This window comes from Neodiprion fabricii, chromosome 4, assembly GCF_021155785.1.
Source record: "Neodiprion fabricii isolate iyNeoFabr1 chromosome 4, iyNeoFabr1.1, whole genome shotgun sequence".
Classification (NCBI taxonomy): domain Eukaryota; kingdom Metazoa; phylum Arthropoda; class Insecta; order Hymenoptera; family Diprionidae; genus Neodiprion; species Neodiprion fabricii.
Window position 1 is genome coordinate 19193650 of NC_060242.1, and position 16784 is coordinate 19210433.

The 16784-nt window shown below is 38.4% G+C and overlaps 2 protein-coding genes across 4 annotated transcripts in view; one reads left to right on the plus strand and one right to left on the minus strand.

The window, feature by feature from the left end:
- Positions 1 to 268: 268 nt before the first annotated feature.
- On the plus strand, positions 269 to 1473 carry LOC124180535 (U1 small nuclear ribonucleoprotein C). Its single transcript, XM_046566178.1, has 2 exons — positions 269 to 463; positions 540 to 1473. Exon 2 carries the CDS (start codon positions 586 to 588, stop codon positions 1093 to 1095), a length of 510 nt encoding a protein of 169 aa, XP_046422134.1. The 5' UTR covers positions 269 to 463; positions 540 to 585; the 3' UTR covers positions 1096 to 1473.
- Positions 1474 to 2012: 539 nt separating this feature from the next.
- LOC124180511 overlaps positions 2013 to 16784 on the minus strand; it is a 57716-nt gene continuing 42944 nt past the window's right edge. For 2 of the 3 annotated variants that reach the window (XM_046566132.1, XM_046566129.1), the window contains exons 8-11: positions 15689 to 15994; positions 6681 to 7332; positions 5054 to 5522; positions 2013 to 4026 (exon numbers count right to left, since the gene is read on the minus strand). In XM_046566132.1, coding sequence (XP_046422088.1) covers positions 3229 to 4026; positions 5054 to 5522; positions 6681 to 7332; positions 15689 to 15994 — 2225 coding nt within the window. In that variant the 3' untranslated portion in view covers positions 2013 to 3228. The remainder of the gene's footprint in view (positions 4027 to 5053; positions 5523 to 6680; positions 7333 to 15688; positions 15995 to 16784) is intronic. The other variant, XM_046566130.1, reaches the window with a different exon arrangement.

Sequence of the window (16784 nt, forward strand, 5' to 3'; positions counted from 1 at the left end):
CACTTATGGCAGAGATGAGTATCTGCTTATGGCGATGACTGAAGTGGGAACGTCGGGTGAATGGAAAAGAGAAGAAAGAACACGCAAGCTAGTCATCTTTATCTCACTCTCACGACCAATGCACGACAAAGATAGAAATGGTCCCGTTACTGGCGTTCTGGAGAGTGATGAGACAATGCCTCATGCAGGCTCTCTCTGTTTTGCAGCACCAAGCTTTTCGTTGGCGCCGCCCTAAGAGCGCTGCGATCGAGGCTATAATCGTTGACTGAATAATATAAAATATTGAAGATACGCCATGTTGTTGGTATAAATACTATTGGAGCACTGTTATCGTTTTTGAGGAAAGCAAATTTGTAATTGACCGTTGAACAGCAGCCGCAATAATCTGCTGATAAAATTAAAGGACCCCCGACAAAGGAGCAGCATTTACAGCCCACGCAGAGAGCACAGAAAAAATCGCGAGGTAAAGCATTAGACCTAACCTAAAACCTAACCTTAAACGTGATATGCGCTAACTCAATTTCCGTTGCACTTTTCAGTCGTAACCGATTGACGAATTTCGAGTCAACAAATACTTGTGCAGAGATGCCAAAGTACTATTGCGACTACTGCGATACTTATCTGACGCATGACTCTCCTAGCGTAAGGAAAACCCACTGCCAAGGCCGAAAGCACAAGGACAATGTCAAGTACTTTTACCAGAAGTGGATGGAGGAGCAGGCCCAGCACCTCATCGATGCAACAACTGCAGCTTTCAAGGCTGGAAAGATAGCGTCTAATCCTTTCGCAGCCAACAAGGGCGCTGCCATTCCACCACCCCCAAGTCTCGGCCCGAGACCCGGAGTTCCGCCGCAGGGTCCACCAAATATGATGCATCCTCCAGGAATGCACGGAGGTCCGATGGGACCTGGTGGTCCGATGATGATGGGACCCCATGGGCCAATGGGACCTATGATGGGAATGAGACCGCCTATGATGGGGCCCATGGGTCCAATGGGACCAATGATGGGACCCATGGGACCTATGGGACCCATGAGACCGCCAATGAATGGACCACCACCACCGATGGGAGGACCACCGCAGATGAAGACATGAAAATGATAGCAATAGTTGAACAGTTTGATGTTCGGAGACGAAAAAAAAGGACTCTTTTCGCTGTGCATCGCATTTTGTTTCATTCTTTTCTTGAATTCTTTTTCTCATACTTTCTTCTCGGAGTACAGATTATTCTGTAGAGATCAAATATCCGAACAGACTAGGAACAATTCCAAATTCCTGTATATTTCTTTCTTATGAGGCAACACTGTGCAAATTAGATCTTAAGACATCGCTAGTTTTTTTATGTCAACTATGGATAGTGATTATTATTAATATATTGACATTAATATTGTAATTACTATCACATAGATATTATGCCGAGTTCGTGGACAGTGGAAATTGTGCGGAATGAACAATAAATTGAACCGTGCATTACTGTTTGTAGCTACATTTTACCCGACCCATCTATCACAGTTTTCGTTTTCGAAAAATATAAAGCAGCTTAATTGTTTTCTCGTATGCAGGTATGTACACACGCGACGTCGTGCTGCTACCCCGGGGAAAATGTTATCATTACTCGTGGTATCGCGTAACTATCGTACAGCAGATTTCAACCATCCGAATGCGGGGAGAATGGAAAAGTCTAAATGTTTGCAAATTCAAAATTGTTGGTAGAACACGCACAATGAAGTAGTGAGGTAGACACTGCGACACGGACATCTTGATAGTTCGAAATTTTAATATCGAAACACTCATAAACCTCAATTTTATTTTAACCGCTTTCTTGAATTACATGTGAATATCTTCTTCTTTCTGACAATAAATTGAAAAACTTGGACTTCTCCACACCTTGTGATTTATATTGATTGGATTTTTCCCTTATATAATTTATAGTTACATTGAAAATTGAGCTGATTATAGAGGAACATGCAAGGATTGGGAAATTTATGAACAAAATGAGAAAATTTAGTAGATTACTATAAGATAATATAGCTTGTATGCAATGTATAAAATTCGCTTTTTTATTCAAAAACGGAGGGCATAACATGTTTTGGCCTCAACACGATATATTCAATTAATTTTCTTACCTCTTCCGTTTCGTGCTTTTTTTATCCAACATTAATTGAGTGCTGCATTGCGTGCGAACGACCGGTGTGTTTTGTTATAATCGCACTATCGCGTTGTTCTTTGTCTTCGATTCTTACAATACGTCCGAACGTCACAAATCGGCAATTATTATCATTATCAAGCTCTTATAAATAATTTAAGGCAACCAGCTTTCAATTCAACATAATATATGCAGCAGCTTTTAAATATTTTTACTCTCATTCTCTCTCAATATATTATATTAATATCTACTTATATACCCAGGAACCTATATGCATGTATGTATATCGTTCATCAGTAAGCTAAACGTTATATAATAGCCTTGTAATCTTTCTTATTATATTATTTTTTCCGTTTTACTGTAGATTCATAGCCAGCGTGCAGTTTCGATTATATGTTAATGATTTTTCTATTTCTCCTCTTACACTTAACATCAGCTTTGAATAATTTACAAAGATGTTTCTTTTCCTCTTACTTTTTTCTCTCGTTTGTCGGATAGTCGCATCCACACGGATTAATTGTACCCGAGTATGGACGACTTTATCTGACTTTTTTGGTTTTTTTATTATTTTTTTTTTACTTCCAAAAATTTGCATTTACCACAATAAAACAATAATCCAAAATAAACTCTTACTGAGATGATTGTATTATAAAAACATTAAGCTGTACGTATTTTAAGCTGCCAGGAATTGATTTATATTTCACGTCATGTACTAGGTTATATGTATACTCTAATTATCGATCTATCGCATATGTACAGTCATTTAATTTATCCTCTTTTTTTGTAATCTCACGTCTGTTTTTTTTTTTTGCTGCCCTTTTTCTCTCACTCGAGTACAATCGTATGATGAATATTGTACATGGGACGCGTATTACTCAATAATGATAATAATAATAGTGGTAGTAAAAATAATAAATTAATAACCTAATGTTTTGTGCAAATTCGGTGAAATTATAGACTTCTCAAGAAAATAAAAATAAAAAAAATAAAACACGATGAATAAATATAAATAAAAACGGCAAACGCGGTCTTATTTTTGAATGACTGAAATTAGTCTTCTCGTTTATTTTTTTTTTTTTTTTTCAAAGGGCGGTTTCTAAAGTCGGTGCGCTTGGGCTGCGCGAAACGTTTTGCACGACGCCATGTTGGGGCGATTCAGACCTGGCGCGATTGTGTCTGGTAAAATAGTTGGCGGAAGTTTGGTTTTGGCTCGTTGTCCAGGACGGTGTAACGGTCGCCGGAAAGCTGGCCAAGAATTGGGCCCTTGCCAGCTGATTGTTGATTCGCCTGCTCTCCGCGATCCCATGCAAATCCTTAAGTCCCGGAAGAACCGTTACGCTGCTGGGAGTTTGCGACGAATTTTTAATCTCTTCGAACCTTCCGGCTGAGCCTTCAGCAGAGATCAACGGCCGTTTCTTCGGGGTCGAAAAATTGGCCGCATTAATACTTGAGTTAGGAACGTTTGTGGTGGGTGCGATTATCGAATCGATTTTTGGGCCTGGGCCTCCCAAGTCCAGCTGCCGCTTCGAGACGGGCCTCGACATCGGCGAGGGGTTTTCCGGCGATGGTTTCATCGCCTTCTCCTCCGCAGCCGCGTCCTCGATTATTGTCGAAGACAAGACGTCGGATCGCGGACTCGGGAATCGCCATGCTGCTCGGGGACTCAGCACTTTCACCGGGGGCGGCGGCGATTGCATTTGTTGTTGTTGTCGCTGTTGGTGGAGCAGTTGTTGTTGCTGCTGCTGAGTCTGCTGCCGGGACAGCTTCAGCTGCTCAGCTGCCGACAACCTTGTTGGGCCTGCTTTTACGCTCTGCTGAAGCAACAGGCGCTTGAAATCACGACGAGACGTTGACGATATTGGGTTCACGCTCTTGGGTACCTGAAGATTAGAAATCTCGTCAGTGCAGTCAGTAACTGCCAGGAGTTTGGGAATTTGTCCTAAACTTCTCTTTACTTATTCTAGTTTTTGATATGACCGATTAACTATATTCGTGTGGTTTTCAACTATATGTATATTTTGGAATAATTTGAGTCGATGCGTTTTTAGTTTTTCTCAAATGCTGTGGGGTTTGTTTATTTCTCCGAGAAAATTATTGTAGAATTTATTTCAGCGAGCTTTTCAAGTTCTGTAATTACTTATTTGGCAACAACATAGGTTACACAAGTGTAACAACTGTAACGTAATATTCTATAACCCGAGTTATGGCAAGTTGAATAGCAGCAACTTTTCTCAAAACTAGCCACGAATCAACTGTGAGACAGGATTTAAATTCCATTATTTTTTTTTCACAATATTAAGGTGGTTGGTTGGCCGAAAATCGATACTTTTTGCTAACTTTATTACGAGATAGGCGCGCATTAAGTTTTTATAAAATTAATAAGCTAGGAAGAATTCGTTGAAAATACCAAGGTAAAAAATATCGACATTATAAATAAAAGATTATTATAGACTTTACAAAATTGGTGTTTTGTTTGAAATCACTTCAATAATTCAAAGTTATTGAAAACCTGATAGATTCGTTCGATTCTACTTTACGATGAATCATTTTGTTCAGAAAACTGTTTTCTGCAAATTCATGGCAACACTGTTTTTTTTTTATCATGTTAAAAACCTTAAATGAAACCTTAAAGAAACTTAACAAGTGACGATATTCAATTGACTATTAAAAAAAGGAAATCTGTTTTGAAGTGATTTGAAATGAAGTATCAATATCCAAGCCTTTGTTCCTTTCAGTATATTCGATTATTTTATATTTACGGTGATTTAAATTTGATAAATATTTCAGTGTGCAACTATCGCAATAAAATCAATAGAAAGTATTTATTTTCTTTTTGAGGTTGAACGAGTATTTATTTTTGGCCCACCAACCCCCGTAGCGTATTAAATAACTAGGAAATTTTCTCACTACCGGAATTTCCTGCGACTCCGGGCTCCAGCTGTGCCTGGAGTTGGCCTGATTGTGGGAGGAAGCGGCGCCGGGGTCGCCGAAAAGTCGAAGATCGGGTTCCTCCTTGATATTGAGGCGCCTTTTCGACTTGTGGATCATGGCGAATAGCTCCTCATTGGACATGGTGCTTCTGGTTGGTGAAAGGACTAGATTGGCGGGAGTGTTTCTTCCGGAACTGTTCTGGACTGGCGGAGCGAGCCTGGAATGGTGCTGCGTGCTTTGCGCCCCCGTTTTCGATTCTCCACCCCCTGGCGTCGATGACTGGAATCCCCTATTTCCACCCGGTCCGATCGGCGATAATCCAGCCTGCCGCAGAGGGTCTCCAGTCCCGGGGGACTTCCACCCCTGATGGGAAGGCGGATTTTGAACAGGGGGTGCTGCTATGAACCGGTAACCGACCGCCGCCAAACTCGCAGGAACGATGAATCTGCGGAAAGGGAAACTGTTGACAATTTTTCTTTCTCTATATTTTTGAACACTGGTTTTGGGAATCTTCAGGAAAAAATTAATACATTCGAATTCTGTCTATATGCCATCGGATCGAACATGATTTATAGATCTGTTCAGATCTAATCAGAGATATTTTGATCTATTGATCGTACAATCTAGTTTAACTATTTATTCCCGACTTAACCATGGTGTTCACTTTTTTGACCTGAAAAGCGTGGGACAAAAGTAGCATATCATTTCCTCTTATCATGTTTTCCCTAATCTGCACGAAAAAAGTAGCCCTTTTCTCCCGCGTTTTTCACCCGCAGGAATAATCTTGGACTTTATTCCCTTGTTACGTAAGTTTCTATTATATTCAGATCTGTTCACATCTATTTATATGTATATAAATTGTATACCTATATTTAAATGAGATTAGAAAAGAAATAAAATTTGTATCTAATCAAATCTATTCTTTTTTTTACGGGATTCTTCTGAATAACGAACAATTTTTCTACACAAAGTTGATCCATAGCGGATTGTTTAGTCAGAACTGTTCGAAGGAAATGAGCAGAAGCACCGAAATTCCAATATGAGAAGATTTTTTTCCTATCGCAAGATAACGTTCGATCAAAAAATTCTACATTTGAGTAACCATTCATTTTCATTTGATGAATGTAGTTTTACCAATGAAGAAGAGATTATTTTTGTTGGTAATTTCGCTATGGAATTTTTTCAATTATTCAATCTTATCTGGTTTTACTACAATCAAATCTTTCCGAATTTTATTATTTGTTCTGTTGTAAATTTCTCCATTTCTCTGTGACAGTTTTTCTTTTTACATGAGACACTATAAATGTCCAATCGAGTTTGAATAGGCCAAAATTGACTAGAACCTAAAACTATGAATTGCAAGTTAAAAACTGTATCGAATTTAAATTGACTGTATTGCGTTCTAATTTTTCACGAATGATCTGAATCTGTTGAGAAAATTGAGAATTTTCTTCAGTCACGGAGAAATGACGTAGTCCCACAACGTGTGAAATAAGGAAGTTGAAAAACTCCTTCACAAGGATATAATGTATAAAAATGAAATTACGCAAACCGAACCAACGTAAAAAAAGGTATCATAATATTTTTTGAAAAAATGTTGTACCTGTTCCTGGGTATCGACGCTTTCTGTTCCTGGCGTTGATTCTGTGTTTTTCCCACATCGTTATTAGCGATGTGTCCATCGCTGTCTAAGCCGTGACCGGAAGGGCGCGAAGGGCGTTCCGCAGATGCGGAAATATTCTGTCCGCGTCTGGCCATCATATGCATGGCGGAAAGAGGGCCGCGTGCAAGGCCACGAGTAATGTCGGGAGTGACGCTTCTCGGTGGTTCGATAAGCTCCCTTGGCGAAGTCCGAGAGTTCGGCAGGGTGTAGAACTGTTTTCCATTTCCATTAGCGTTCCCGTTTCCGTTTCCGTCACAGAAACGATCGCTGTTTCTCTTGTTATTCTCCCTGTCGAAGTACGCCGATTGCTTCGGAACCCGGTTCTGGTTCTCCTTGTAGTTCGATCGGTTGTCGTTCGCGTAGTTGGACAGCTTCTCCTGATCCGGTGCTTCGATCTTCCGCGTCGTTCGATCGGCTCTGTCGTTAAGGCTGACATTTTGCTTCACGTTCGACGGTTGCCGACGAGGATCGCCCTGCAGATTTTCCGCTCGATCTTTGAGCTGCGGTGGATCTATGTATGGCGGTGCCGTCGGCTTTTTGCTCAAACCATCCTGGGCCACGGTCTCTTTAGAAGCGGCTAGCAACGCGCTGTCTGTAACAACGAAAGATTGTAAAGATTAAAGAAAAATTTTACACTTTTTTCCCCCTTCTTATTCCCTTCTAACGCGAAACTTTCCCGTCCATCAAACTTTTCCACCTCCGACGCTTTAGATTGTATCATTTACTTAGAGCGATTTTCTTGAAAACGGTCAGCTGATCGGACGGCGTGACGCCATATTGCTATTCGGTATGCTCATACTTTGTGAATTCTAACAAGAAACAGCTGGCATATTTGTTTTCTATTCAAGTCCATACAATCGAATTTTAATTATTATCAATCGATTAGGCTGAAAAAACTATTTACTTGAGAAGTATTTGATAATTCATTGGTACAAAATGAGTCAATTTTTCAGAGAATAATTTGAGTAAACACGAAGTTTCAAGAATGAAGAATTCCTCTTATATCCGGAATCGTTTAATCTGTCTTACAGTTTAGGTTATTACTCATGGTGACGGAAATTTAACTGTCGTAAATAGATTATTCTACAGGCTAGTTATACCGAGTGTGGCACTGAAGAAACGCTTAAATAACGGATTCAAAATTGATAAAATTTCTCGATATAAAAAAAACTATCGTAATGTATTTAATAAAATAAATTTGTGGCTGTTCGATGATCATTGTATTTAATAATATTTAAGCAGCTTTTACACATCATATGAAAACATGAAAAACCGTAACACTAAAGCACTATAGGGTTGACCGTAAAAAAAAATCGGAAGTGAGTTGCAAAAATTGTAAAGCTCCGATTGAATAAACAAACATGAAAACGGAGAAGCAATTATATAATGGTAGAAGTCGAGTCGATCATTTGTATTAGATATTCTTTTTAAACTCTGAACCCTAAATATAAGCATAGCATTCAAATGAAATATTAACATAGAATAATTGAGAAGCTCTCAAATTTTAGCAATTATTATCAAGTTTTCTAAAAATTTTATCAAGCGTGTCACTTTCGCGTTGAACGTTGCACGCGCACGTGATTCATGATAATGATATGTAAATGTATAATGATGAGTACTCACCTTACCACCACGAAAATATAATGTATTGTTACAAAGTGCAGATGTGCATCCCGTGTATTATACATTATGATATTATATGTACATTATACATATGAGGAGTGAACTTAGTTATTATGATTAAATATTATTGTGAGGAGATAAAAAAGTATTTATCTAAAAATCTATGCACACAACACAAACAAAAGTAGAAGGTGCGGGGGAATAAGTGAATTACGTGATAGAATGAGACAAATACTTGGTAGGATTAGATTAAAAAAATAATTATCGTAATAAAATAAATTAAATAAAAACACAATAGAAAACAAAACATGAAAAAACAGTACGAACACTCGAATGTAAACTACGTTGTACAAAATATTTAAAAAACATTATTTTGATGAACGTGAGTGTTTAACTACTGGTGTTACATAAATATTATGTAATAATGAGTGCAGGTGGGTGAGAAACGAAATGACAAAATGCGTATGAAAATTATAATAATTTTTTTTTCTTCATTTCCAGTAAAAAACAAAAAAAAAAAAACGATCGAAAAGAAAACAGCACATCGTGCCTGTCATCGATATATACATATATGTATATATATATATATATATATATTTATATATATATATGTATGTGTGTATATATAATATATAAGGGTTATAAAATAATAAATTATGTACAAAAGAAATAGAAACAAGTTGAAAAGACATGTACAAACGTGTGTGATGTTGATCGGGTGTTGTATTATATACTTGTGTCATATATTCAAGTTACTGCATGTTCCCCGCATGTTGCAATCGTGCGTTGTTTTTTTTTTTTCCTATTTTCCTTACTCTGCCGAGAAAAAAAATTGATGCCGGAAAAAAAAAAGTTCAAGTTAAAATTCGAATAAGTGTTGCATTGATTTATATATAAATTTGGTTTTATGGTTTCCAATGAAGTCTATACGCATTTTTTATTAATATTTTTTTTATGAAAATGAAAAATCGGAAGTTAGTTTGATGTTAGATAGGTGTGTTAAGAGACGTCGCCTCGATTTTTCAACGTACGAAGGACACGCAATACGCATAATATATGTATGCATATGTACTATACAGAGCCGCATGCAAATCTAACATTTCTTCGTTTTTTAATATTTTTTTCGTTTTTCAGCTGTTTACCTCCGAACAAATGAGTATAAACAATAATAATAATAATAGACATAGATATCGTACATTCAACTACATAAATACAGAAATACTATAAATGGTAGATTTATCATCTAAATATGGATGGAATAACGGTGCGGTTTTGCTATACAAAACGATTGCAAATTTTATCTCACTACATAATATCTTGATAATTATTTTCTCGCTAACTTGTGCAGTTGTGCATTGTAATTCTGAAAATATCATTAATTCTTTTCTTTTCCTACTTTTTTTCTTCGAATTATCTAAACCGCGCAATCGGCAATCGTTCGTATTTATACACATGTATATAGAAATATGTAGAGTCGATTTATTTTACAATATTTACAATAATCTTTCTCGTATTTTTACGATTCGCCTACTAATGATCATCGACATTACACATACTATATTATACAATAGACGACTTTTTCCATATTACTTATATTATTAATATACCTGTAAAGTCGACTTACTATTCACTAATTGGCACATATTTCTTCAGGGTGCTTCCGAAGCGATATAATACGTCCGATATCCACAAGTCTCCAAACGAACGCGAGATTAATCATGGTACAAGATAATATAATACCGACCTCGCTCATCGTCAGCAAGCCAGCTTCTTGTTACAGGCTTTTTTTTCTTTCAAATTAAACTAAAGAGCAGATACAATTTTATCATCGCGGTTCGTCGATGCGTGAACGTTTATTTTCAGGTCTTAATTTTTCTTGTATTTCGTCTATATTACGGTCGCCAATAAGTTCAACAAAATTTTCTACATTCATCGCGTAAATTAACCGACTTTCGATCCGCGCAACAATCGAGGGAGTATTATGGTTTACTTTTTTCAGAAAAGCTAGAAGCATAACAAAATGCGAGACCGGAGCTCCAGGTTCTAAGTATCGATAAAGTCTATATTCTTTATCGTGACAAACCATCGATTTCGTGTTCCTCACCAAATACAAGTAAAAGAAATTGTTTACTTGCTATTTACACGCATGTTAATTGAACGCGTATATGCACGGGTCGTTAACTTCGGTACTTGATAACTAATATCTACAACGTATCGGATACGTAATATATGTATACTCGTTTTTCGCACTTCATCAAATATATCCTATATAGTCACGTTCGTCCGATTACACGCACTCTAATATATAACGCACGCGAGTATTTTTATTTATACACCCATAAATCAATTTTGAAACTATTGCACGTGAATAAATTGTATTGTACGCATTCAGGATTTTCATAAGTAATGTACGTGTTTCTATTCTATTTTTTGTAATATATCTTTAATCAACACTCGAATAGCAGGCACAAATATAATTGCGATGAATTTATAACACGCGAATTCAGCTTCGTTAAATGCTCAGTTTTGCAAAAAAAAAAAAATCTATAAGGTACTAGTTTCAAGCAGTAAGTTCTATTCATAATTATTATTTACAAATCTGGCGATTTACGATTATGAATTGGCTGACTAAGAAGATCATATGTATATGTATTTGTGTGTAATTTAGATTGTAAAATTACAGAGAAAATAAGGTCACACGAAAAAATAAATTATTGACCCGATAAATACGACAAAGAATAAGAAGTGGAATATAATTTTATTTATTTTTCTCAACGGAGTGGGGGGTTATCATAGAAATCACGGTCAGATTAATATTTTACTTTTAACAGCTGACTGTTCGTCATATTTTTGAATGAGTTGTACGTACGTGCATAATATGTACGATAAATCAGACACTGCAATAATGGGGATAACGAGTGTAGTGCGTGTAAGCTGATAAAAATACTGTACGGATCTAATTAAAATTATTAACAGATTTACGAAAAAAAAATTCTATCAACATCACGGCCGTTTACGTATTATGTAATACGCTTGAACCTGAACAACAATGTACGGACGCAAATCTAGAATATGTTAAGAAAAACAAAAAAAGCATTGGAATCGAAAAAAAAGAAGCCGCTAATCAAACTTTAAAGTTCGGCATATTCGATGAGCTGCGTAAAAGACACGTAATTTGATCCACTTAGTTTAATGAGATGACATGTGTAAATGTAAATAATTCCGGATGAACTACGACAATAAGGTAAGCAGTAAAGCATGATTTATGGTCTATACATAGCATCAGGCCTCATTAAGGAGCGATAACGCCACGATTAATGATGATTATTTCGTTGTACTTTGCTAGATTTATACATTAAGTATGTGATATATATTCATAGAGATATTGTAAGTAATTTTTACAACAACCCGACTCTGTTTCCGTACGTGATGTTAGATTCGCCGCGTTGTGTGTTGAACTTATAATTGCATTGGGAAAAATACCAAATGACGAATTTGAATGTTTACTGAGAAATCGCGATGATAAGTACAAAAACTAACGCTATTTCGATAAGACGTCATGTACGAAACTTCAAAACTGAAGAGAAGTATGGTGTGAGAAAAAAAAAAAAAATTTAGGTAGCGAGAAAGAAACGGTCAAATCTCGAGTTTGTCCCCCGCAGATTGTTATGTGTGCCGTATGTCGGCGAGATGCAGGTCGCGTTCCGTAACCCAAATGACTCCATCATTTCGTAACGATAAATGTATATTTTTAAACATTTTGAACAACGATATCGTCCGGCGAGAGAGGAAGGGAAAGAGAGAGAGCGTAATAGGTGCATGCAAAGTCAAGAAGTGAGATACTATATTGTGTGACAAGTGACGAAAGTTGGTGATTGTGACTTCGCTCAGGCGGCAATCACACGAGTTGCGATCGCCAAGTTTTGGCCCGCGTCACACTCGATAATTTTTATGACAAGAGAATGAAAAATGGTGTGGCTTTGCGCGGAAGTTTTGCGGAACGCGAGCAGCCAATTTAAAGAAAACATTTTGTACGGAATAAATCCGTAGAAACCAAGAATCGGGATTCATTATATTGGCTCGCTCAAAAAATTATCACCTAATCTGCGTAAAAATACAATTTTCACATTAAACAAACCGGTATTTAGTATTATGAGTCAAAATCATGGAAGCGGAAAGCAAATTTCAAATCAACCGCATCGTGCATTTGAAATATCGATATTAATCATTGGAACAATTCAAGTTTTAAATTGACAAAGAAAATTAGGATTTTGTGTCGATTGAATCGGAACATCGGTATGTGCAAACGATAATCAGTCATCGAATTCAGAGAATTGATCGTTTCAATAGTTGAAAAGCAAATTTCATGCCAAACAGTAGTCAGAGAATGTAAAGAATCGCTGGTCATCATTGATCAAAGTCGGAAAATCGACACGTTTGAGAATCAGAAAGCACGTTTAACTTGAAATAAATCAAGATCATTCGAAAATCGCTACTTGTTTCGAGTTAAACTCAAAAAGAGGTAAAAAGTGGATTTTGATTCAGATCGTTATAAGTCTTGAATGAAATGACAAGCATTCATGCTGTTTCGACACAAAGCACTGACACGCTCAAGAAGAAACGGGTACAGAAAATTTTCGAAATCTCGAAAATACGGTTGCTAGAATTTCCAGGACATTGCCTTTTCCGTTTAATAAAGTAGAAACAAAGATTATTGATCGTCTGTTGAACTTCGACGAGTCACCGACTTTGTTAGAATTTGTTTTCGCGCGTGATAAATGATGATTTTATTTTCTTTCTTTTTCAATTTTACCTCATAGAACGTGTCGCTTCCAGTTATCCTCGACGATACAAGCTTGATGGGTGGTATTTTTTTTTTTATTTTGGCCTTAGTTATTTCACTCGATGAGCAAGTTGTACAAGGTAACGGGTATCTCACCACAAAGTATAATTGTAATAAACGACTATTTATGGTACTGTCAATCTGACCTATAATCTGATTTTTTATTCAAAAACTTACGGGGTCTTCGCGCTGCAAAGAATAGGAGATGCCTCGCGAGCATGATCAAGATGTTCGAGTCCCGCGTCGGCCGGACGACCGGCCACCAAGGCAATCTGAAGATGACTGGTTTCCCGGCGACCGTTTGTCTAGCAGAGAACCAGTATTTGAAAGACGTGTCAACTGATAACGCGGCTTCTACTCATTCCAATTTTCTCCCCCTCCCACCCATCATCAGCGATAAGAAATATTTGTTCCTCCACATTTTCCCCACTTCTTGTTCGTCGTTTCAGGTCGTCTCATGAATTTTTACACAGGTATTGTTCTATCGTTTCGAATTACTGCGTCACTTCAAGATTGGAAAATTCGATTGTATTTGTTCTACTGTCCGACATCGAGCTAATCGCTGGACCACCGCCACAACATCGGTAACGCCGCACATTGGGACTTTGTTCTCGCGTGGTGTAATGACTGTTGTTTCGACGTGGTCACGTGACCCCGGCCGTCTGGGGGGTTATAAACAGCCTGATGCAACCGGGCCGACTATTGAGTCAGCTTTTAATACTGCGTGTGCAGTATTAACGACCCCCGGCTCACTTTTAAACAATCTTTACCCTGGCTAGCTCCATTCAACATTTGTTTCCTTGTTCTCTTGCCCCTGATACGGAATGGCCCTTGACTTGCTTTCAATGCGTATCGCTTTTAACGGGTTCTCGGAAAAACCCGAGGGTCGATATATCGCGCATTATTAATACCCACATTCTGTCCCAAGCCGTTTTTTGCCTAATATTTTAGTGATCTGAACTTCTCCGGCTGAATCCTGAACTCTACGGCTCTCGCTGAAAGTCAAATGGTGGTCTAACTATTCTTGCCATCATTTTGTTCCTTGTGAAACAGCTCCCGACAGTTTTTGTTAGTTAGAAATTATTTTAAAGCCACATTAAAATGCGAAGCGGGTCAGCGGCGGCCATGTTTATCGGGAATAGATTCTTTGCACGGAATTTACATGGACGAATATCGGCGAACCGATAAACTAGAAGGGAATCACGGTTCTGCGTCGCATTGTAAAGGATTCTCGGAAAACTTCTAATCTCGCTCGTTATATATAACTCGCTTTGTAAATCGAGTGGCATACAATGTGTATATACATGACTCAAGAGCGCAACAGATAACGATATCGCGCGAAAAATACTCTGCTCGCTCTTTGCTGGGGTTGTTTGTTTTAACGAGTCAGTAATCAAAGGGGAATATTCCACTCGCGTTGCTATCGAGGTTACTTCCCGATCGCACTTATCGCCGCTGGCAAATTCCAATGCACTCCAGTCAATGTCCGTAACTCAGGGTAGCTTTAGTATTTAAACTATCTGAAACCAGAATTCTCCGACTTTCCTTATTCGAAAAATTTCATGCACTCTCTTGCTTTCATCTCTTCCGAGAAAGGTAACAAACACGATGTTCCATATTGGTTTTGCACAGATATACTTAATGCATTTTCACATTATTTCGTGACTAAAAACTGCCGTTTTCTTGCCTAAAGATAAAATTACCTGCAGATTATTTCCCGATATCTGCAACTGTTCCTTAGCGATTCCTAACTTTGACACACTGACAGTATCACGCGTTTACCAAATTTCTGTATCATTTCCAGCGTACTTTAGTACTCGAGCTGGTTCGAGGTCCTGAGCTCTCGGTCTTGGGCTCGTCGGAGTCGCGGAAACGGCGAGTTTGGGCTTGATATCGACATCGAAAGGATCATGATTGGGTGGTTCGGGACTAGATACAGTTTCGGGATAGTTGATGCGTTCGTTGATGAGATCCTCCTGTAGCTCCTCGGAGGGTGTTCTAAATATTTTGGAAGACTTTTCGGAGTTAATGGATAGCTTTTTGATGAACATAATCGGGCTGTTAGCCATGCGATAGCTTTCGCTGCGTTTTATTTTACGATCGGACCTGTCGAGCTTTGGTGTATCGGGGTTATCGCCGACCGGCGGCGTGGCGACGTGATCCGCGTTTATTTCCGGGGACTCAGAGTTGATGAACTTTGATTTCTCGCTGAAATTCGCCACGTTTTCCTTTTCCTGAATTGACCCTGACTTCCGGCAAAAGTTCGGTGTGTCGAAATCCGATATCAGCAGTTTTCTGACAAGCTTCGGGGTCGTTCCGCTTGGTCGTAGCTTCTCTAAACCGTCGGAAAACTTATCCCTATTCCGGTTCACCCGGTTGCTAATCGGACGCAGCAACGCCTTTGGCTTTTCCTCGGCCCCGGCTGCCGATTCGCGATCGTTTGGAGCGCTCGTATTGGCTACTTGCGTCGAAGGCCGCTTACCTTCTTCGCCTTGCACGTTGACGTAGGCTCCTCTCAAATGTTTCTGGGGGCTGGTGGGGCTCGTGGGTCCCACAACGGTGCTCGGCGTCCTTACGTAGTTCGGACTCGCCGCTCTCTCCGGGCTCTTTGGCGCTCTGATTATCAATTTCCCCAGCTGCGGTGACATCGGCGGCGTCGATCTTTCCGGACAGTCCGTTGTTTCTCGACCTCGTATCGACAGGTCTCGATTCACCGCTCGCACCGTCGCCTGGGCTCGATGCAACAGCGGCGAAGTCGTCGGGGACACGCCTTCCTTCACGAAGGGCCCTAAAATTACCAAGTACACGACGTAAGATCACGGATTTCAGAGTTCATACCACTCTTACATAATTACTTCGACTATTCGGAAGATTGTCAAAAATTTACAAGATATTTAAACGAATGTTGATTGGACTTGCAAAACATTCGACGATAACGATTACACTTCGAGAGAGATTACGCGATTCAAAGGTTATGAGATTTGAAGAAATTCCTACATATTTTATTCCGTCAGAATTGATTTCGTGGGATTTCAACAGCTATCACGTCATTTTGATGACCTTGGTGAGATTTCAAAAATTTCACAAAATGTATTACATTATCGCGTTAACGAATTCTTCAATCGATTGAAATATTCAAGATAGTTCTTGATTGAATATTGCCTTTATGAATATTTTCTTTTGATTGAATATTACATTCAATTCTCGAATGCACATTTCAAACACAACACGGTAGTTTGAATTTATTGAAATGGTTAGTAAAAATGACATTGAAAGTCTCAGAATTAATTGAACCAAATCGACAGTATGCAAGCGTAAAATCGATACCGCAATCGGAGTCAAATTTCAAATTGCAGATATTTTCCCTCGTTTTCATACTGATTCCAATAGAGATGTCGAATACTGTGCAACCCCTTTCTGGGATGGTTACTGTAGATTAGGGTGTGCAGGAAAAAATCGATGTTTTTTTTCGGTTGCATCGGCATTAGAAGTTAATTTGGGGTAAAAAAAAAGATTTCTAGAAGGAGAGCTCAAAAAAAAATTATTTCGAACAGCGCATTGCATTTTAAGATTTCCCA